The 2,500-nt window shown below is 21.1% G+C and overlaps 1 protein-coding gene across 5 annotated transcripts in view; it reads left to right on the top strand.

Moving 5' to 3' along the window:
- LOC119583576 (DENN domain-containing protein Crag-like) overlaps positions 1–2,310 on the top strand; it is a gene marked incomplete at its 3' end in the record, with an annotated part of 33,997 nt that extends 31,687 nt beyond the window's left edge. For all 5 annotated transcript variants that reach the window (XM_037932138.1, XM_037932135.1, XM_037932137.1 and 2 more), the window contains 1 exon segment: positions 2,170–2,310. In XM_037932138.1, the coding sequence (XP_037788066.1) occupies positions 2,170–2,310 (141 nt within the window).
- Positions 2,311–2,500: the final 190 nt, after the last annotated feature.

Here is a 2,500-nt window from a genome sequence, read left to right as displayed (position 1 = left end):
ATATTTTTAAAATATAATATATATAAATTTTAATAATATATATATATAATGTTATTTTAAAATATGGATTATGTATTATATATATATATATTATATATTATATATATAATTTTATAGTATATTATATAATTTATATATGTATATATATAGATTTTATAATATATATATAATATAAAATAAAATATATATGTATTTAAAATATATATATATATATATGTTTTGGGTTTTATATATATTAAAATATAATAAATATAATATAAAATATAATAATTATTATATAATATATATTATAAATATACATAAATTTTTTTTGATAATATATAAAATAAAATATATATAATAAATATATATATATAGTAAATAATATAAGGGGAAATATTGATTATAATGTATATAAATTTAAATATTAAAATATAAATTATTAACATATTAATAATATATATATATTTTATATATTATGTATATATATATATATTTTTTATATATATATAAATATATTTATTATTTTAAAAATATATATAATATTTTAATAATATAATAATATAACATTTATATTATTATATATTATATATAATTATTTTTTGTTTGTTTTTTTTTTATTATATGTATATTAATTTATTTATATTTTATGTTATGTATATGTATATTATATTATATATATATTTATATATAAAATTATATATATATATATATATATAATATATTGTGTTTTTTTTGTTGGGTTTTTTTTTTTTATATATATATATATATATATAATATTATATATATAATATATATTTTTTTAAAATAAAAAATATATTTATATAATATATATCAAATTATACATAATATACAATATCTGTTATATATAATAAATAATGATATATTATAATATATATAATTATATATATATATATTATATATAAAATATATATATATATTATATGTGTGTGATTTATATATATATATATAAATATAATATATTATATTAATATATAATAATATATATATCTATATACTATTTTTATAATGGGTGTGTGTGTGTTGTGTGCGTGGCGTTGGTGTCGGTGCGTGTGTGTGTGTGTTTGTGTATTGGTGGTGTGTGTCCATGTATATGTATATGATTGTATATGTATGTATATTATATATATATATATATATATATTTTAAAAAATATATATAATATATATATATATATATATATATATATTATATATATATATATGTATATATATATATATACAGATAGATAGATAGATAGATAGATAAATAAAGGAAGCAAGAATAATCATATCCAGTGATACAATCTCTGAATTCATGGATTTCAACAGAATATGCATCATTTACATTGGTAACTTCAAGGAGATTGTGCATATCCTCAGTTTTTTTAACCTGTCATGAAAAGCTTTTGTATTTTATTTTGGCTCCCAAAAAAATTTGAAGGATTTTTTTTATTTATTGTATATCTTCTATTAATTTTTTTTTAATGAAATGAATATCATCTAAGAATTTTATTTTTAATGAATTTAAGAGTAGTATTAATTCAATATTTATTTTTCATCATATTTATTTATGGAATGGATATGTGTATTTTATTTAGTTCATATTATTTTATTGTTCAAGTAATATATGTAGATATTTAGTTTTCTATTTCATAATTGTCACATATAATGCTTTTAGATGTCACTGTAGTTAAAATGTTCCTCTTGCATGATGAAGAAATATGCACTCAAGTTGAAATGGCAACAGAGGGCTATCCTTACCTACAGCAAAGGGGAAGACTTTGTTTTTTTGCCCTTAGATAATTTTCTGCTTAGAATTCTAACTATATTTGAAGTTGATTAAAGAGAAATACCTAAATAAATATTCAGTATTTTGGTGTTGAGGTTTTCCCAATTTTTTTGACATAGGAGTATATTTTGGTCTTAGTTTTTCAAGGTTGAGAAGAAAGCTCTGAATGGATACTGGAAAATAAATCTGAAATGATTCAGTTAATGGCTTCACACAGCTAATTGCACGGCTTAAACAACTACAAGGAAACTAATTTTATCATTCCTACTACTAATGCATATCAATTCCCCCAAAATCTTTCGTAGCCTTAGCCATGTAGGTGATGATAGCCTCTCCTGATCTGATAGCCATTGGTATTGTATCAGTTGTCACTGTAGCCTCAGACATATGGTGTTACAGTAACAGTAGCAGTCGTCTGGGCTTGGCTTCGAACATGGCTTCCACCATGGCCACAGAGGGTCTTCGCCAAGCCTCTAAACAGATAGAGCACCTTCGCTCACAGTACCTCGACCCAGCCATGGCAGACCTTGGCCAGTACAGGTAAGTCTCAGTGCTTTGCTTTTCAAGGACAAGGAGTGCAGGTAACTAAAACCACTGAAGACTACTGGAGACAGAGCTCATGATATGAAAGATGGTTTTTCAGTCTGTTTTGTCTTTAGGTAGGTTGCTCTTTCTGAGATACAAGAAGAAGACATTTCTGAGAATTGTTAAAATTTTTCAGGGATTTCAT

Source organism: Penaeus monodon, chromosome 17, assembly GCF_015228065.2.
Source record: "Penaeus monodon isolate SGIC_2016 chromosome 17, NSTDA_Pmon_1, whole genome shotgun sequence".
NCBI lineage: Eukaryota > Metazoa > Arthropoda > Malacostraca > Decapoda > Penaeidae > Penaeus > Penaeus monodon.
Note: the sequence above shows the minus strand (reverse complement) of the source record. Positions and strands in the feature narration are given on the sequence as shown.